The sequence below is a fragment of the Triturus cristatus genome, chromosome 6, assembly GCF_964204655.1.
Source record: "Triturus cristatus chromosome 6, aTriCri1.1, whole genome shotgun sequence".
Taxonomy (NCBI): Eukaryota; Metazoa; Chordata; class Amphibia; order Caudata; family Salamandridae; genus Triturus; species Triturus cristatus.
The window spans coordinates 879,787,739-879,806,997 of NC_140589.1; the positions used below are offsets into that span (position 1 = coordinate 879,787,739).

The 19,259-nt window shown below is 43.8% G+C and overlaps 1 protein-coding gene across 1 annotated transcript in view; it reads right to left on the reverse strand.

The window, feature by feature from the left end:
* The window catches only part of COG2 (component of oligomeric golgi complex 2), a 326,732-nt gene that overhangs the window by 215,829 nt on the left and 91,644 nt on the right, over positions 1-19,259 (reverse strand). Inside the window, exon 6 of the mRNA XM_085611476.1 lies at positions 7,295-7,403. Coding sequence (XP_085467602.1) covers positions 7,295-7,403 — 109 coding nt within the window. The remainder of the gene's footprint in view (positions 1-7,294; positions 7,404-19,259) is intronic.

Here is a 19,259-nt window from a genome sequence, read left to right on the forward strand (position 1 = left end):
CCCCTTACCCTTCTATCAGTGGGGAAAGCCACTAAGAAAGTATCCTTCCGTTATAGATGTTGGAGATCCACATAGTGTAAACACTCAAAAGGTTGTTTCTTTAACTCGGATAACACTATAATAATGTTTCACAGAAGTTCAATAATGTCCGGAATGGGGGAAATCTTTAGGTCGTAGAATTGTGAGAAACAAAGTGTCAACCCCCATTCGGGAGGCCTTAGGGCAAACTAGGGATACTGGGAGTCAGTCACTGGGTCTGGGTCCACTTGCCATAGAAGTACCGGGTCAGTCTTCCTATGGCTCTGCAAAGTGGGCCAAGTGCAACCCCTTCAGCACTTGAATAGCAGAGGTAGTGAAGGCAAGCAGTTACAGGTTTCTCAGAAAGGTAGTGTGGGGGAGCATCAAGATCACATTAAGATCACATTAAGATCACAACAAATCACCCAGCAGTGCAATAATTGACTGTCCAAAATTATCACTCATCTTTTATAAAAAAAGAAAGTACTTTAATGCACTCAAAAATGAAACACTACACCACTAGAGGATAGGTTATTAATCGACCCCCATGAGAGCAAAGGCAACCTCCCTAACAAATAAAAAACTTCTATAAAACTTGCGTTATCCAGTAGACCCCCTGAGGGGAGCGTGGGAGATAGACGTTGGACTCCTGGAAGACGACGATTGGGAACAGGTGATCCAGAGCCCCAGGGAGATCGCGATAAGGGCCTGGTTTAGGCTTATCCAGCTGCGTGTCCTGCACAGATCATATGCATCAAGAACGAAATTGCACAACATGGGCGAGGGGATATCCAGATATTATGCGAGGGAGTGCGGGGAGTTTGGCTCCTTCTTTCACATAATCTGGGAATGCAGAAAGGTACACAACTACGGGATGGACATTATGTCACGAGTAACAAGTTCAGAGATCCCAGTGGAGCCCCGCTGGTTGCTTTTATGTGTGACTGGCGAGGACAAATGGGCGAAATATACATTAATAAGGCTTAGAATAGCAGCAGTAGTGGCTAAAAGGAATATCGCCCAACTTTGGGGGTCCAGTCGGGCGCCAGATTGGAGAGACTGGGAAAAAGATATGGACTGGAGCGCAGGAACGGAGAAGGTAATATACCTAAGCAGGGGCTACCCCCACAAATGGAAGAGAGTATGGGGGCCCTGGCAGAAATACCGGGGATACTAGACTACTAAGCTACGGAAGCAGGGTGGAGGGAATGCGGCATGCACAGAATGACCCAAGGATTGCAATACGATCCATATAATTGAATGACCATCCATTGAAATTGAATATGTATTGATTCTGTCAGTATTAGGGATATGCAAGTCATGCTATGATGTAATGAGCATTTGTTATTAAAAGATTATTTTATTTTTAATTAAACACTACCCACTACAATATGATGGTACAAATTGAAACCTGGGATCGGTGGCTCCTCATCAAGTGGATATGTCCCTTTTCTACCACCTTCCATTAACTAGGTATAAGATATGGTACGACAGGTTTCAGGCGCAGGTGCAGTGCTACCCCTCTCGTTCAGAGTTTGTGGACTCAGTTTGAGTATTGTCTTGGCATGTAAATCTCACTAATGCCAGTCCTTTTCTCCTGCAGGTTGATGCCAGGACCCGCAGCATGCACCAGGTCCCTCTTCTGCAAGAAATACACAATGACTGAGAGAGTGTGTAGATACTCTGATCCAGTCTTTGGAAGCAGCAAATGCTGATGCTTCTACCCAAAGTATGATATGTGGCAGGCTCCAGTGTTACTAGCAGTCTTCAGTCATTAGCAGTCCCTCTTCTGTGCACAGGGTGTGACTTGCGGCATCTGGGATCATGGGGCCACCATACACACTTCTAACTTCAGCAGTGCAGCTCAGATACCACTCACCACGAAGGGACAGCTACTTTGTCCACACAGGTACAGTCAGTTGTCACAGTGGCGCAGTATGCCTTGGCCACATATCCCTACTTGCAGCAGCATTGATTTTCTTTGGGCACAAATGTTCCGGGTGAAAGAGAAGCAGTTTGCTCAGGCACCATTCAGGACAGTGCCATGGTACAGGATGCTTACAGGGCCGCAGTGGCACTGTCCAATCGGACATACTTTGGCAATTCCACAGTAAAGCCGCTTCAAGCAAGAATCAACGCTCCAATTCAGATGCACATCGGTTGCTCTCTCTCTTGAGTCTGCCAAGTTGAATTGGCCTCTAAACAACAGCACTCATGATTTGGTGCTGCTCTGCTTGTTCAGATAATATCAAAGAGTTTGGATGCTCAGTCTGGGAAAGATTCAAATCTAACCAATTGAAGGAAAAGACTATAAGGGGCTGCCTTCAACTCCAAACTGCTTAGTAGGGACCAATCACTTCTCTTGAGCCGCGACATTATCCATATGGGAACCCAAAAGCTGCAGAGAAAATATGTGATGATTAAGTCTTGACGTGGTGCAGAAAAAGGAACTCTGAAGCATGTGCTTCCTGTTGTACAGCAACTGAATCGATTGGACTGAAAGTCACTTTGATCTCAGGTTCTATTGTTCCTCAAAACATTTGTACAAAATCCTCATGCGTAACTGGGCATTTGGCAGAAGTCCTATGTAAAATCTAATTAAACTCAAAAGAGATGATCTGTCACTCATTGGGTTTAGAAGTGGACTGAAGGTGCGAACAATTGTCCTGAAAAAAGCAATAGTCTACTCTCTTAAAAAACACACTCCGTCTTTGGGTCTGGAACCCCTCTGCAATATTGGATAACTCGTAATGGTGATGGTTTGCCAATGTTGATGTGGAGATATTGTTTTTAGTGTTAGTAGATACCGGTTTGCTGTCAACTTTTTGAGGGGGAAGAAAAAAGGCTTGAAACTTTAAATGATCCGTATTTTTTAGATCTGCTGTTTTAAAGTGTACATGCACTTTCATCCACTAGCATTTTAAACCTGCCCTGCACTAAAATAGAAAACAGTCAATACTTATATGTAGCTTCTTTGGATAAGCAATGTGCTGTTACAAGTATCCATATGCATTACTATAGCATTTGCACTTTACTTTTGAATTACATGCAGCTCCAAGCATCATATGCACTAGTTTAGCACCCACACTTTATCTGTTGATCATAATCCATATAGGAAGCCCCAAAATTTCGAATAGTAAGCTTAGCTCTGTACTGGACCTGACCTAACCTATTAATTGTCTTGTGTTTTTATTAATTTAAACACAAATGTAAATCTAAATTCTCCTGCAAATGCCCAAAGATGCAATTAGAGATTGGCACCCACCTAATTTGTGTTTCAAGATGTGTTCTTCACGTGTATGTATGAATTGTTTTTTTCTTTGTATCTTTTATGGTTTTTTAAACCGAATAAAGATTATTGGATTGATGTGGAGATATAGTACTTGCAGAAATGTATTTTAGCTTCAGAATTTGCTTCAGTTGCCAATTAATTGAGGTATGAACAGATTAAGATTCCCTGGATATAAATATAATAAATTACAACCACTAGGCATTTAGTGAATGTAAAGATAGCTGACAGTAAGACAGACAGATGGACTCTGTACTGGTAATAGTTCTTCCCAAGCCAAAATGTGAGGAACACCCGTCTCTTCTACAGGGTGTATGTATACATCCTGTAGCTATATGAAACACATCCACTCATCTCGGTGAAACAGGGGAAGATCCTGAACATTCATCGGAAAATGAATTCCGGAATCCTTTTCTGGCTGATTTCCTTCAATTCAGATTCTGGTTTAAGACCTTCCTTTGGACAGAAAACTATCAAGTCCTAGTGTGTCTGTTTTTTCAGAACAATTTCAAAATCTTAAGCAAGACATTCACCTCCTCTGCCAGTCAATCAAAATGAAAAGCATCCACCACCCTTAGAAAAAAGAATATATTTGCAACCTGTTCTAGCACTTCTTAGACTTGGCTATCACCAATTGGGGTCCCTTAAACGGTTCTGGACTAATTGCTGCACTGGGCATAGCCTAGAGCACTGCTTCTCAACCATTTGACTTCTGCGGCCCACCCACTATCAGCCTCATGCATCAAGCCCAAATCCAGTCGGTAAAATACCGATTCCTTATTAGCTCCCGGTATTAAGTAAAAAATACCCAATCCCAATGCATCAACCCAAAAGCAGAAATCGCTATTTAAGGAATCCTTAAATAGCGATTCTTTAAATAGCGATTCTTTAAATAGGGATTCCTTAAATACCGATTCCTTAAATAGCGATAGCATTTAAGGAATCCCAAAGTGAGATTCCTTAAATGCAATGCATCAAAGTTAAAAAATTAGCGATTTCGCTAATAGGGGGAGCAAATTACCATGAAGATGAACTGCATGGTAATTTGCAAAAACTTTGAAAAATGCACTTTTGTGCATTTTTCAAAGTTTCATGTTGCGCACACACATGCCCTTAGAGCATGTGTGTGTGCAACATATGTGCACATATCATTTTCAGGGGTGCAACAGGGTGTCCTTTTGACACCCTGGCACCCTTGAAAGTGCTCCCGCTATTAGCGATTCGGTAATACCGAATCGCTAATACAGAATGGCTTTACATTCATTCCTATGGGCCTCCAAGCCCATAGGAATGAATGGGTAGGTATTCCTTATTACCGATTCGGTATTACCGATTCGGTAATAAGGAATATTAAGGAATCGCTATTTGAATAGCGATTCCTACATGCATAGCCTTTTGCTATTCCTTATTAGCGATTCCTTATTTTTCGCTAATAAGGAATCGCAAATGGCATTGTTGATGCATAGGCCCCTAAATCATTACTGGAATCCGGGGACCCCCCACTGAATCATTACTGGAAGAGAGGACCCCGGTCTAAGCATTGTCGATGATTTGAACCGCAAAACAATACACTAAAAATACAGAAGAAAGCATCAAACAAATAAACAAATTATGACACATTTTATTATATTTGCAAACAAAAAAAGAAGTTTGAGCTTTTCTAAATTCTGTTTGATGCACCTGCGCTGCTCCCACGAACCAATTTGAGGATACCAATTAAATTTTTTGCCACTAATTTCAAATTCCTTCACACTTACAGTACGTTCAAAAAATGTCAATTGTACATTTATCTTCTTTATTTATATGCACTGTATTAATCTGTTTATATTATTTAATTTTCTAAGCAGTTGCAGACCCCTGAAGGAGGCGTCGCGGGCCCCCAGGGGTCCCCAGACCACAGGTTGGGAATCTCTGGCCAAGCATGCAGAGGACCTTTATCTATGTCTCCATCTCCCCCTTTTCCAGAGAACACCTCCTACATTTGACAGACTTGCAATTCACCAAAGTTCAAGGGTAGTGGGAGTGACATCACACGCCTTTGGACATGCCTCCCCTTTTTCTGCTGGCATCACAGGAAGTTACAACACAAAACCTATAGCTCTGACATCATCGCAGAAGGCGACATCATATGACCGCTGACAGAACTGTTGCAACATGGAGGGGTGTCACATGACAATTGGCCCAACATCATTATAAAAGTACAAGATACATAGAAAAACAGAGAGTGTAGTAACCTGAAGAGGGTATTCTGTTTACCAGTCATATACTTATGAGGGACTTGCATGATGTAATATGGTGCAGCCATGATAAGACATGGATACAGCCCTGAACCCAGAGTCATTATAGATCTGGGGTACCTTTGTATATTTTATCCTAAATATAGTCTTAATTTACAAATAATAAGGCTCATGCTCAAGCACAGTTCAAGAGGTTGTGTCACAGCCTCATATGCCCAGACATACAATTAGAACTGTCATATGATCAGTTAAAGTCTCAGGTACTCCAGTGCACCCTAAATAGCAAAGTTAAAGTCTTTAATGCCGAATGAAGTGTCAGATGCTTGCTTCAAGTCCTCAGATTATAGCTTCAGAGGACAGCATTTTTTGCCGGTGTACCTTTATCATCCCCTTTTGTTTGTTGAACAGTAGCATGGTAAAGTATGTATGTTAGTCCTAAATGAGGACCGCGCAATTTCCTTCAAATACCCCCACATGTTTAGAGCAGCACAGTCATCAGCTCATATGCTTTAGACAGTGCAGATACCATAACTTCTACAATTGAAAAATCCAGCACTGCCAAGAGTCCAAACCCGCGCTGTAACCATATCAATATACTGATGCCACTATAGCGATCCGAGCAAAAAGAGCTAACGATGGACGGAATGCTGAACAAACCAAACATTCACCCCTAGTCACAGATCAAGGTTTAATCCATGATTTCTTTTTCTCACCACGCCACCCAGTTTGGACCCAGGCCATATGCAAATTAGTCTGTCTTGATGCCCATGGAAACAGTCCGGCCCGAACTGCCAGGCCAGGTCCTCCCTGGACCGGTAACAAGAATCCTGAGACCAGTATCGGGTTATCACTTCTCATAAGCCAGGCTAGCTTGAAACGAGTGACACAGTGAGCACAAGACTCACGTCTGGGCATACCATTGCCACTCAGAGTGACAAAAGCAAAAAACAATAAAAAATGGACTTGGCATTAGGCCCAATAACACACTGCTGGTTTTAGTAGGTCTTCTTTACCTGTGGTTTCGGTTATTATTTCAGTTAGTTTCCTTGTACTGGATGATTGCAGGGCACTTCCAAGTCATGTGGCAGAACCCTGCATCCTATCACACAAACATATATGCGCCATAGAGATAAGCAAATATTTATTTTAAAAAGTTAGCATACATTTAGAAATGTCTTGCATGGAGTGTCTGGCACCATCTCTATGACTGGTGAACCATGTTATTGCTAGGACAGTGCCACCGGTACCAAATTGTGAGTGAGGCAAAGAAGGTGCTCCCGAAGGCAACAGCTAACTGACATCCATAGAGAAACGTATATGGTTCAGTGTGGCGTATTTTGCTGACTTTGTAAGGAATTATACTTGAGCAGGACTTGTCTCACAGAGTAATCTGCTGATGTTGTCTGATCACATCCAGGGCAGACCAAAGCAAAGCTACATGGGAGTACCCTGAATCCATCCCATACACCAGGGATCTACCTCTGAAGGGAATAACTGTTTAGCATTAACAGGTAAAGGCACACTTGCAAAGTTTGAGTGGGTCAGATGAGAGGCCAGAATATACCTGAAGATAAGATTTTATTTTTGGATTCCTTACCAACCAAAAGAAAACCAATTAAAGTTAACACGATCAGTTTTGGGTGTGTAGGCACATATGCATACATTCTGAATACGTCATTAAGTTTAACAAAATATTAAAACTATGCATGATTGCACAAACAGGCACAATTTTTAAATGAGTACCACTTACAGGTCTCACTTTGTCCAAAAGAGGCATGCCTTTACTTTGAACAGCATGGAACTGCAGCTGGTTGAATTCTGTAGCAATTCTTTCCAAAATCTGTCCAGTCAAAAGAGGGCTGTAAAATAATGGACAAAAGTTTGTATCCACTGGTTGTTTTAGAAAATGTACATTGGATTATCTGGCATTACTGTTTTGAAGTTCCCCTTGCATTTCTGCGCATCAATTGATTAAGATTTATAGCAGAAAAGAGTCCATAACATCTGATCACCTTATACAAATATAGAAATAACACCCTAAAATTGAATCTTGTGCATCTTACATATGCAAAATAGTTTAGATAAAAAGGCAATTAAGGTGAACAGCTTTACAGCATAATTCCGTAACAGACAATCCCATTAGAATGCCCACCTAAATTAGGCTTAGCAGCAACTCCCGTCCCTACATTCGAGTCAGTCATTCCATTCATCACCATGCTCTACATATGTAGCTTTATATAACAATACATCTAGGAGAAGAAACCACACCTGAAATTAATAAAGAGAATTAGCAAAGCCAGTACATTTGGCAAATAACTAAGCGCTTGGATGCATCCATCCAAGTAGTCACATATTGATGCACTCAGTCACACATCCTTGCACTCACATATTTAATAACCAATACCATACCACGCAGACTTACTTTCATTTATGAGCCAGAACTATTGGCTTTGTTACTAGTTTTTGAGAGGTGCTGGGAGTGCATCTAGTACTTTGTGACTGATAATCTGTGAAGCATGTGAGATTGCTGTTGGTAGTGCGTACCTACTGGTATGGGAAGGGTGTGAGAGTGCTGTCAGTAGTGTAAGACTGCGCGTCTCAGAGGTGTGAGTGCTGCCTGCAGCGTGAGACTGCTACTCTGAGAGGCAAAAGTGTGGTCAGTAATTTGAGACTACTTGGTGAGAGGTGTGGGAGTGCTGCTGGTAGTGTGCGACTGGTAGTGCGCGAGGGGTTTATGAGAGCTGTCAGTGTAAGAAAAGTACTCTATGTGGGGTGTGAGCACCCCCATTAGTGTGAAACTGCTAGTCTACGAGGGTTGGGTGTGCTTTTAGTAATAGAATGAAGTCACTCCGTCATGCGCTGGGCTCAGTCTTCCCAGACGTCGCCTCCATCCCGGAGTCTTCCCCCCTGGAGGATAGAGTGCTGGATGGCCACGTTCCGGATAGCACGATCTCCCTCATTTACAAAAAATTGATTAATGACCGCTCGGGCCTGCTGACCGGCCTCCGTGAGGCTTGGGTTGCCGACGGGCTGGAGTTGGACGACGAAGACTGGATTTCCGCGGTGGCCTCTCCGAAGGAGGTGGCCATACCGGCTCGCCTTCGCTTCGTCCAGCTTAAGATACTCCACCGGGTTTACATGACGGGGCCAAGGCTTCTGCGTATGGGTTATGCTGAGGATGGGTTGTGTAAGCGTGGGTGTGGTGCTTTGGCGACTTTTTTGCATATTTTGTGGGAATGCCCGAAGGTGGAGCGATTCTGGCGTGGTGTGCATGAGGTCCTGCGTCTGGTTACGCATGTCGCGCTGTTGCCTGAAGCGAGGAGATGCCTGCTGAATGTGTGGGAACCAACTGATTACTCGGTTCCGCAGACGCGATGGGTGACTCTGGGATATATGATAGCTAAACGTGACATCGCTCAACTGTGGGGATCCCAGCGGCCCCCGGCGGTGTCGGCCTGGAAAGAACATATGGATTGGTGCATGTTCCGAGAAAAGGTGGTGTATGTGGCGAGGGGCAAGCCTGGGGCGTGGGTGAAAATATGGGGCCCCTGGAACGCCTACCGCGGGGGTATCTGCGAGCCACCACTGCTGCCTGCTGCCTCACCGGCTCCGTCCCCCTAGTTGACCCCCAGCCCCGGGCACAGAGTCCCCCCAGTCCTGGACTTGTTTCCCTTCCCCCTCTTTAGATTCCTGTAGATGGTCGGGGTCCCTCATTTGAGGAGCACGTGTGGTTACCTTCGATTGCGGGTTGCCTTGCGGGTGTGGTTTTTCTATATTGTTGTGTTTGTATAAAATGAAACCGTATTGTGGGCTTAGAGTCATGTGGCCCACGTCGTTGCTGCCTCCTGATTTACTTCTCTGCAACGCCAAGTGCCCTTTTGTAAGTTCGTCAGGTGCTCCTGTCACACTAGCGGCCGGCCGGAAGGTTGTAGGCCCATACTTGTATATACTTGATATTGCAATAAACGGTTTCAAAAAAAAAAAAAAAAAAAGAATGAAGTCACTGTCAGCCTGTGAAGGGTGCGAACGTGCTGTTATTAGTTTATGACTGCTTTTCTGTGAATGGTGCGAGACAGCTGTCTACAGTATGAGTCTGCATGTCTCATGGATGTGAGAGGTGTGAGTGTTGTCTGTAGAGCGAGACTACTGCTCTGAGTGGTAAAAGAATGCTGCAGGTAGTAAAGATCGCTAGTTTTTTAGAGGCTGTAAGCAGTGTGATACTAGTAGTGTGTGAGGGTACTTCTAGCAGTGTGCCACTGCAACTCTGAGGAGCAATAAAGTGCTAATAGCGGTCTGCAACTGCTAATGCTAATTTAGTGGTATCAGTGCTGTCAGTAAGCGTGGCTGTTCGCCTGCAAAGGATATGACAGTACAATTAGTAATATGTAAATACCAGGTATGACCGCTTTACTGAGTGGGTGGCTGCAAGTCTGTGAGGGGTTTGAGAGTGTTGTCAGTAGTGTGAGACTACTACTATAGGAAGGGTGTGAGGTTGATGTACGCAGACAGCTATGCTGTGTGGTGGATTGAGAGTACTGTGTACAGTATGAGATAGCTGCTCTGAGACGGGGGTGAGAGTGCTATCTGTAGTGTGACTGGAAGTCTGCAAGTGATGTAAAAGTCTTGATACTAGAATGCATCTGCTAGTGTAAGGGCCGCGAGAGCTGTTGATAGGGCACGACTGCTACTTTGCGAGGAGCGTTACTGTGTGGTTGATAGTGTGTGACGTATATTGAGTAAAGTGTGTAAGAATGCTGCTAGTGTGAAACAGCTACTCTTCTGTGTGGGTGTGACTGCTGTCAGGAGTGAGACTTCCAGTCAGTGTGGATTGTGATATAGCGGTTTGGAGTATGAGACAACTAGTTTTTTAGGGGGTGACAGGGCTGCCAGTAGTGTGAGGTTGCCAGTCTTAGAGAGGTGTGAATGTGTTTTTCCAATGTGCAGCTGCTAGTCTGCAAGGGGTGTGAGAGTCCAGTTAGTAATGTGTAACTGCCAGAATGAAGATGTGATTGCTTTAGTCCGTGATTGATTGCTCGACTGTCAGGGGTTTGAGAGTGTGCATGGTAATATGAAACAGCTGCTGTATTGTGGATGTAAGAGAGCCTTGTGCAGTGTGAGACAGCTACTCTGTAAAGGGTGTGAAAGAGCGCTGCACAGGGTAAGAGCTACTCTGTGAGGGGGTCTGAGAGTTTTGCCAATTCTATAAGACCTCTCGTGTTTTGGGGGTGACAATGCTGTGAGTAGTGTAAGAATGCTAGCAGTGTGCGTGTTTAGCAGTGGGTGACTAGTTGTCAGTGATTGGTGTGAGATTACTGTTGGTGCTGTTTAACTCCTAGTTTGATGGGTGTGAGAGTGTTCTCTGCACTGTGACTGACACTATGTCAGGCTTGTGTGAGTGCCATCAGTAGTGTGAGACTTCTAGTCTGCGTGAAATGTAATAGCCCTGCCGGTACTCTGCGAAACTGCTGATCTGTGAGAGTGTGGTCAGTAGTGAGAGACTTCAGTGTGGGGAATGTGTGCAAATGCTAGTGTAGTATTTCCCCTTCTGGGCCAACTTTGGTTCTCCCTTGTTTATTCGTGTTAGCTGCTTTAGGCTGCCTTTGATTCACAGCCATACATAATAATTGTGTTTTGTGACATGATAGTATTTTAGAAATATGATGCGCATATTATTTGTTATTCGGTGACACTTCTTGGGATTCAGTCTGAACATTTCATACATGGTCGGACAACATGGTGTACTATTTTTTTGTGCCCGGTCAGCAACATCTCCTAACAGTTTTAGACACAACACAGTAGCACTGCTGCAGTTTTCAAACACAACAGTTCTTATAATATAAAATAAACTGTGGAGGTTAGAGGGGAGAATTCCAGCAGAAAGACCAGTTTACAGCTATGATGCGGACCATCTAACCAAACATACCAGGAATGGGGTTCGGCAATAATCACAGAGATCACTAATATATCCCTTTGCTCACACAGTGAGGGGAAATCTAGATAGATATACTAGTTGCCATGGTCAGGTTGTCCGTTGTTCACAGTCTGTTAGTAATGTAGATTATTTTGCTCAGCTGTATCTGTTTACTAATCGCAGCAACCATGCATCAAAATAGACAATAGTTTCAATAAATATATTGTAAACCCTCCTTTTTGTTAGGGCTCACGCCCTGCGTTGCAGTGCGCAGCACTGCTCGTGCAGGCGAGAGCCCTTTTGTAGGGGGTTTAGAAACGGAGCCTGGAATCGCACACGCTCGTGCGTGTGCTTTTCCTTTTGGCATCCGGGATTGGCCTTTGAGTGAGTGTTTTTCTCAAAGACGGCACGCAATAGGCCAAAGGCGGACGCATTGCTCCGCCCATGGCCTATTGGTGTCTATTACACGCACCAAAGGCCATGTGGTTTTAATTATCGTGCCCAGACACGGGCGCGATAATTGAAAACACATGTTCGCTGTGGCTCGCGCGCACCACTCGCGGGCGTGTGTTTTTTTACAATAGCGATCACTTTCGCGATCGCTTTCAGTGCCGCTTGTTGCCTATTGTTTCAGTCTTAAATGCCTACTTGCTCTAAACTTGTTAAAGTAGGAACAGTATTAAACCTGGGATTAGCCATATTATTGCAGACTGCAATTATCTGTTCTTTATGCATTTTTAATGAGAAAGCACAGCCAGCAGAATGATTTAATGAGCTCAGACTGGCTTTTGGAACGCTGCTTTCGCTGTGCAGACCACCATCAACAAGAAGTAAACACAGGAGGTTTATGTGGAAGGCACCCGCCGAGTAGCAAGAGGGAAGAGGGGGTGTATCTGGGTGATGGCCGTCGCTGCCCTTCTTGTTCAGAAGGCCTTGCTGCTGGGCCCGGAGCGCAAATATCTCATTAAATTCACGTGAAAGCAATTACAACAAGAAGGGGCGAGGGGTATGGCCTACTAAAAAGCATATTAAAGGTTAAATTAGCGACACAGGGCTTCGGGGTTGCATAAGGAAACTATTCTTTGTTTCAGTGAAAAATCTAAAAGAATTTGCAGCTGCAGTCATCTGACAGCAGTCACTCCTCCGTGGCTTTCAAGGATACTATTGTGAGAACAATGTAAGGGTAACAATTAGTAAAGTGGCACAGCATGGTTTGGATTAGTCTAAACTATTTTCAGTCAAGAGCTGTCTGACCTAAGCTCGTGGCTTCAAGGTAATGAGACATCTTGCCATGAGACTCCATAGTCACAGTGTGAAATACCTGTGGGTCCGCTCAGTTCATCAATCTCCCAATGTCAATAAATCCTCTGTAATTCATCAGACACTGCACTTAACTATCACCACTGCCAAACATACATATAGATCATTGTACTCAAATCCGATGTTTTCCTATAAGACGAAGTATTGGAGGAAACATTTGCGCTATGTCTCAAGTCAGTACTGCTGCCCCATTACGCCTCCCAAAGCTACTGCCTAGTTCCTTTCTCCCACATTTTGCCCTATTCCCTCCCCTGGTACCACTGACCCAATCCTTCCTCTCAGTCATTCTGTCCTATTCCCTCCCTGGTGCATTCAGTCTGCACACTGCTCTCTGTTAGTTACCGCAGATGTAGCCTTCCTAGTTCTAAGCAAGCGCATTGCTGACCTTTTGAACTTTTAGTTTTTGGTAGTTTTACTGGCTGTCACACCACCATTCATTAACATGCAGCAGACTCTTGTTTGTGCAGTTTAAGTTTGCGGTGAAAATGTCCACATATTGGTTCTGCAATAGGTGTTGCTTTTGGTATTGTAAATAACAATGCTTTTGAATTTTTTTTATAAAACGCATTGCCATTTACAATGCCAATAGCTCCAAAACTCGCTGTTGCAACACCTATTGCATTGTAATGCGTGTACAGCTCTCAACATCTTGGAAATAAAATATATATTGCATTAACATAAGTGTATGCTATTAGCATTAGAAATCCATTATATTTATGTTGTTAAAAAAAAAAAAAAACATTAATAAAAGCCATTACCATTTCCAATAGCTCACACTTGTGTAAATGCGATGCAATAGATTTCGCATTTACAAAACTTTTAGCTATTAGCATTTTTAATTACAATGCCTTTTATTTATGTTTTACAAAAGAAGAAAAAAAATGTTATTTACAATGTCAATAGCTCGAAATAATGTCAGTGCGAGACCTATTGCATTGTAAATGCTTGTCTTTCTTCTGTTTACTATGGACAAGCATGAGTGAGAACAAAAGGTGATTATCCGTTTCCACGGTTCCCTTGGGGACTAGAGATTCAGTTTCTTAGTTTGCTGAAATCACCTGCTACTCTGGAAAGGTTAGGAGGGCGGGTGAGGCACTGTGAGCTAATCGGATTTGGGCCTACAGGTACTGACGTTGTAGAGTCCCTACATTCAGACGTCCTGTTTTACCAAATCACAATTCTATCTCCAAACAGAATCCCTGCAACACCAGTTTTTGAAGGGTTTTAGAATGGTCCTGGTAGAGCACAACTGCTAGTCTGAGAGTGTTGTTGGTAATGTATGAATGCTAGTCTGAAGGTTTGAGTGATGTTGAGTCTCTGAAGGGTATGATAGTGCTCTTAATAGAGTGAGACTGTGACTGTGCACAGTGCGACAAGGCTATGCTGTGAGAGGTGCGAGTTTGCCATCTGCAGCACCATTGATACTCTGAGTGAGGTAGGAGTCCCATAGGTAGTGAATGATTGATAGTCTGAGAGGGTGTTAGTGCAGTCAGTAGTGCATGACTGCTAGCCTGTGAGGGGTGTAGGATCACTTCCGTTATTGTGACAAGTCTTGTGTTTGAGAATAATTACTGTCAGCAGTGTGAGACGGCTACTCTTTGACGGATGCGAGTGCGATTGGTATTGTGAGACTGCTAGTCTGAGAGTGTTGTTGGTAATGTATGAATGCTAGTCTGAAGGTGTGAGTGATGTTGAGTCTCTGAGGGGTATGATAGTGCTTTCGATGGAGTGAGACTGTGACTGTGCACAGTGTGACAATGCTATGCAGTGAGAGTGCCATCTGCAGCACCATTGATACTCTGAGTGAGGTGAGTCCTGTAGGTAATGTGTGATTGATAGTCTGAGAGGGTGTGAGTGCCGTCAGTAGTCCAAGACTGCTAGCCTGTGAGGAATGCGAGTCCTGTAGGTAATGCTTGATTGATAGTCTGAGAGGGTGTGAGTGCCGTCAGTAGTCCAAGACTGCTAGCCTGTGAGGGATGCGAGTCCTGTAGGTAATGCTTGATTGATAGTCTGAGAGGGTGTTAGTACAGTCAGGAGTGAAAGACTGCTAGCCTGTGAGGGGTGTAGGATTTCTTCAGGTATTGTGACAAGTCTTGTGTTTGAGAATAAGTACTGTCAGCAGTGTGAGACTGCTACTCTGTGACGGATGTGAGTACGGTTAGTCTGTGAGGTGTGTAACAGCACTGTCGGGAGTGAGACCAGGCGTTTTTGGGGAGTGTGAGAGAGCAGTCACTAATGTGTCTTGGGGATGAAAGAGCGTGACTATTACTGTAGTGTGAGACTGTTCTGTGAGGAGTGTGCAAAGGCTGTCAGTAGCATGAGATTACATACGTATGATGGGGGTAAGGGTGCAGTCTGTAGTTGGACTGTTACTTTGAGTGATGACTGTGACCTAGGATAATGGGAAAAGAATCTCATGGGCCTTTTGTTCAAGTACCCATTTTAAGAAGGGTATTGTTGCAAGGCAAGGTTCACCTGGATGTTGAATCGGTTGAAAAGTAATGTGAAACCAGGAGTTTTGTCAGATGCAAACGCTACACTTTCTGGGGGGAGAATCAGTTCTATTGATAGCCATCACTGACAAGAAAGCTTTTATGAGAAAGTAAACAAAACCTGACATTCTTTAATTTTTTCAAAGGTCAACAAGGACACCATGAAGCCCGTTTGAATAGGACATGTTCAGAACTAATCATGGGCCAATTCACAAAGGAACTTCACAAAATTCACAAAAAGATTCCTTGCATGTGTAAATGGATTATTACTGTGGGGTGATTTCTCTGCCACAAATGAGGCGAAATCCATTATCATAAACCACACACAAGGGTAGGAGATGGACGTTACAAGGCGTGCCTTCAAAGTTTGTGCATGCCCACATACAAGTATGTTTGCAGGCATTCACTAACTGAAATCAAACCCTTCCCATACTGGAGATGGTCAGAAAGTTACTCCATCCAATGATAGGTACAAAGAATGGACTCCGAGATAGCTATGTTTGTAGGGGAAGGGTTCTCGCCATGGGGACAACAAGGCAACCAGAAGTTGCACTCATAATGATCAGCTCAATATTTATAAGCAATAGCAACTACAGTAGAAGGGAGACAACTCTTCTGATACCAGCTAACCCCAGCATCCAGGGATTTAAGCTGTAAAGAGGGGAGCTCGCTTGCACTCAGAATGGGACTTCAAACCCACACTGGTAGTATTCCTTCAACTCCTTACTGCAATTTACTTAGCTAATTTAGACGGTAAGGTGTTTCCACTCTCAAGTTACTCATAAGAGTACATCAACCAGACAGAACCTCTACTTGGTGTCCCTTTTCATAAACTATTATAGCACCTTGGCACTAAAGTCTCTGACAAGCAACATAAACACTTATAGCATCTCTGTTGCAAGTATTTAACTCCTTAAACAATTGATAGCTACATATATGATGTCTCCTAAAACTCTAAGTGTTTATTTTTTTCTTTGATCCCAGTGGGACTTAACCTTTTAAGTGTGGGCGTCGGCCATTGGCCAACACTGGAGAGGTGAATTAAGGCCCCTCTGGTGCGCTGTACCAGAGGGAGTCCTTTATTTATTTTTTACATCAGGCTACTCTGGAAGAGCTGCCCGAGCTTTTTTTCTTTCTTTCTTTCTGCAATGACGATCGGCACTCAGGGCACACTGACATCATTGCAGTAAAATTGAAAGTAAAAACGGGCCAATGCGCTTGTTTTACTCTCTCTGAATCAGTGCTTGGGTGCTCATCTTAGCAACCCCAGGCATTGAATCTCACAAGAGAGGTATCGTTGAAAAGGGAAGAATCTGCCCTTTCCAATGGTATCTCTGCCCAGTGGATCCCTGCTCAGAGATCGCCACAGGAGGGCGATCCCTAAGCATGGATCTACCCACTAGTCACCAGCGATAGGGGAAGCGGCCCCTTGGGCAAGGGCTCGTGCTCCCCCTTGCCTATTTTTATATTGCAGTCTTTCTTTTAATAGAAGTCCCCACGCCAGAGTTTCCATTGACCTTGGTTTGATACGTTCCAGTCACGGACACTCGACCAGCCATATAAGTGGGAAGAGTTTTTATTGGCACAAGTGGGGTAACGATGGGTGATCGGAATTGTGGGGATTCTTGAAGTTTCCATCTAATCAATTTAAGGAAAACACGTGTTTGAGGCAAAATTTGAGGTTTGCATTGCACTGCTGGTAAAAATAAATCGCATGGGATCCACACAAGGCACACCACCCTGGATTCCCCTAGTTGTCTAGTTTAAAAATATTACAGGTTTGCTAGGTTTATCTAGGTGCTGGCTGACCTAGGGCTACCCACTCTAGAAAACAAGCATTGGCATAGCCAATAGGTCTCGCTTTTGGGACCTTATAAGTATTTAGTTGTGCAACTGTTACATGGCTAAACACTTATAAGGTCCCAAAAGCGAGACCTATTGGCTATGCCAATACTCGTTTTCTTTCTAATCGCGGCACCGGTGCTTTACTTTTAACATTAAAAGTAAAGTGCGGGTGCCGCGATTATAGCAAAAGTAAAGAAATAGATGTTTGTTTCTATGTCTTTACTTTTGCTATAATCGCGGCACCGGCGCTTTACTTTTAATTTTAAAAGTAAAGCACCGGTGCCGGGATTAGCAAGCTAAAAATGCTACCGCCGGCCACAGCTTGCAGTGCATGTGCTTGAGCAATGCGCGCGCAGCAGTAATCACGCCATATGGCGCCTCTGCTGAAGCACGCGCCCGCGCACATGCACTGCAAGCTGTAGCCGGCGGTAGCATTTTTTAAAGCCCTTACTAAAGTCTCTCCGAGCAGCGCATGTGCGCTGACTCAGCGAGACCTAAAAAGGGTCAGTTGTGAGTGGAAAAATGTGATGTATCCATGTTGCGTGTCGGGCTGGTTCCTGTCGCAGGCATTAGGCCTACCCGCACAAGTGAGGCACCATTTTAATCAGAAGACATGTGGGGGCAAGGAATAGTAGGATATTTGTAATTACCAATTGGATTTCGATGCATTTGTGCCTTCCGTATGTAAGCCAGTTTGTAAGAAAGAAGACATTTTGAAAAATACCCTCTACATCATATGTTCGTAAAGGTACCACTAATTCAGAGATGTACAAATAACCACTGCTCCTAAACTCCATATCTTGTGCCCACATCAGACATACATAGGTTACCTTGATATCTATTGTTCACTCTACATATTTCACCATATGAATTGGTCTATATACTCTGTTCACAATGAAAATGCATTGTACCGTGCAGCTCAGTTGTTGGCTCTGGGTACCTTGGGTTCTTGGAAAAGGGTCTAGCGATGTTCAGATATCTACAAATTAGACACGCCTTACCACAGCTCTCCCAGACATGACAGCTATCCCAGACTCATCCCCTCTGGAGGACAGGCTTCTTGACAGACCATTGCTCACCAAGGCCATCTCACTCACATATAAAAACTATGCAACAATCTGCCAGATACTTTCCACAAACTTCGGGAGAGATGGCAGCTGGACTTGGGGCCTATTGATGACGTTGAATGGCAGGCTGCATTGATGTCTCCTCGGGAGGCAGCCATAACACTCCGCTATAGACTCAAACTACAAATCCTACATAGGTCTTACCTGACAGGAAAAACCCTGCCAAGGAAAGGCTGTAGGACAAATGCACTCTGCCTTCGAGATTGTCAACAAGACGCAACTTTTTACCACAGAATATGTGACTGCCCGAAAGTCAGGCGCCTATGGGAGGGTGCCACAGAACACATCCTAGAGGCCCTGGGGAAGGAACACACCCTTACACCTCGGCTGGGACTCTTGACCATATGGGAGCCGATAGACCTTACAGAAATCAAACAACAGTTCATGACATTAGGCTACACACTGGTCAAGAGGGAGATAGCGAGGAAATGGGGAGTAGCGAACAGACCCTCACTCCGGACGTGGATTAGAGAATATGATAAATATATGACTGCGGAAAAAGAGGTGTTTAAAGCGAGAGGGAGCCCTAACGGTTAAGCAATTGGCATTATAAATGACAATGCCTTTCATTTATGGATTAATAACGAAAACAAAAATAAAATGCATTGTTATTTGCAATGTCAATAGCTCAAACTCGCATACATGCGAGACCTATGGCATTGCAAATGCTTGTTTTTAAAAAGCTATGGCGAATGACTTCACCAACATGAGCATTTTAAACCCCCAATCATTTAGACTATGACGGGTTTTTGTCACGTTTTTCAGTTCTAGTAAGGATATATTCTACAACGTCCGTAATTGTAAAAAATAAAATATTATCCGCTTCTGCGGCAACATTGATACGCTTTATCTGCCACGATCAAAGAAAATATTTGGGAGCAGCGCCACCTTGCGGACAATACAGGAAACTACGTCAAATGTATCTATAAAGCAGTCACCTAGTCAAGACCTTCTCCATTTGTTGCCAAATCCACTGAGTTTTGACAGAAATATCTTAATCGAAGCAACCCACGATAGAGC